Source organism: Sphaeroforma arctica (genome assembly GCF_001186125.1).
Source record: "Sphaeroforma arctica JP610 unplaced genomic scaffold supercont1.8768, whole genome shotgun sequence".
Taxonomy (NCBI): domain Eukaryota; class Ichthyosporea; order Ichthyophonida; genus Sphaeroforma; species Sphaeroforma arctica.
In genome coordinates this window covers 1-1,183 of record NW_014031790.1, presented here as the reverse complement: position 1 = coordinate 1,183, position 1,183 = coordinate 1, and the positions used below count along the sequence as shown (strand labels likewise).

The following is a 1,183-nucleotide window of genomic DNA, read 5'->3' as shown; positions in this document are numbered from 1 at the left end:
TATGTATGTGTTATGTATGTATTATGTATGTATGTATGTATATATAATATATATATATATATATATATATATATATAGTATATATATATATATATATATATAGATATATATATAGATTCATATATAGATATATATATAGATATATATATATATATATATATAGATATATATATAGATTCATATATAGATATATATATAGATATATATATAGATATATATATATAGATATATATACATGTGCATACACTTGTACGTACCTGCATGTATATGATCTCCATGGGTTTGCTTGCTACGAAACTCACACCCATGCCCACGCAGTTGAGGTGTAGTTCAAATGTGGGTGCCGTTGACTCTGTGGCTGAGGAAATGCTCGAGGCAAAGCTATCCAGAATAGTATTGATCATGCGGGTCTGGTCCTGTTGTACAAGGCAGGAATTTTCGACACGTGAGGAGTTTACTACAAGAATACGTTGGGATAGTCCATTCTGGTGGGAGAACCAATGCCCTGTGCAAACTGGTAGACAAAACACTCACCCGCTAAAGCCCTCAGAGAACGAAGCAAATGATACCATTTACATATACTACTGTGTGTCTAACGTACCGTAATACTCTGATTGAAACCCTAAACCCATATTGAACCCCTGAACCCTAACGTGCCGCAATACCATATACACGTACCGTTATCACCAGAATTCGGGTAGGACCATCGGGGAACGGTATACTCTGCAGGATGCGCTCACGGTCACCCTCTCTATGACAAAAAACAAACAAATGGGTTATAGATAAACAGTCAGTTACTACATACAAACAAATGGGATATAGATAAAACGAACAGTACAGGTCAAAGCACAGACAGACGGCTGTATATACGTATGTATTAAGACGTACACACGTATACATTAAGCAGCACATACTTGTGCATGGTGAATTCTCGCTTGACCAGACCCATGTCCACCGTCACCCACTTCTTCGTCCGCAGCACACGCCACTGCAACACTGGTTTGGCCACTGGGTTGTCGTAGCAGTAAGGAACGGCTCTACCCGGGCGTATGACAATACGCTCCTTACTCTTCTCCTGCGTGCGTATGAGGAATGCAGTAAATAGTATTTAGTATATATGCCTGCAATGAGGTTTATATATATAAGTAAAGATAGATATTTGTAGATATAGATATAGATATAG

The 1,183-nt window shown here is 37.6% G+C and overlaps 1 protein-coding gene across 1 annotated transcript; it reads right to left on the bottom strand.

The window, feature by feature from the left end:
* Positions 1-257: 257 nt before the first annotated feature.
* SARC_16744 (hypothetical protein) lies at positions 258-1,075 on the bottom strand (the record flags this gene model as incomplete). The annotated part of the gene is made up of 3 exons (XM_014289153.1): positions 258-416; positions 679-751; positions 915-1,075. Coding segments are annotated over 3 exons (393 nt in total), but the record flags the coding sequence as incomplete, so codon positions are not given.
* Between the last annotated feature and the right edge of the window lie 108 nt (positions 1,076-1,183).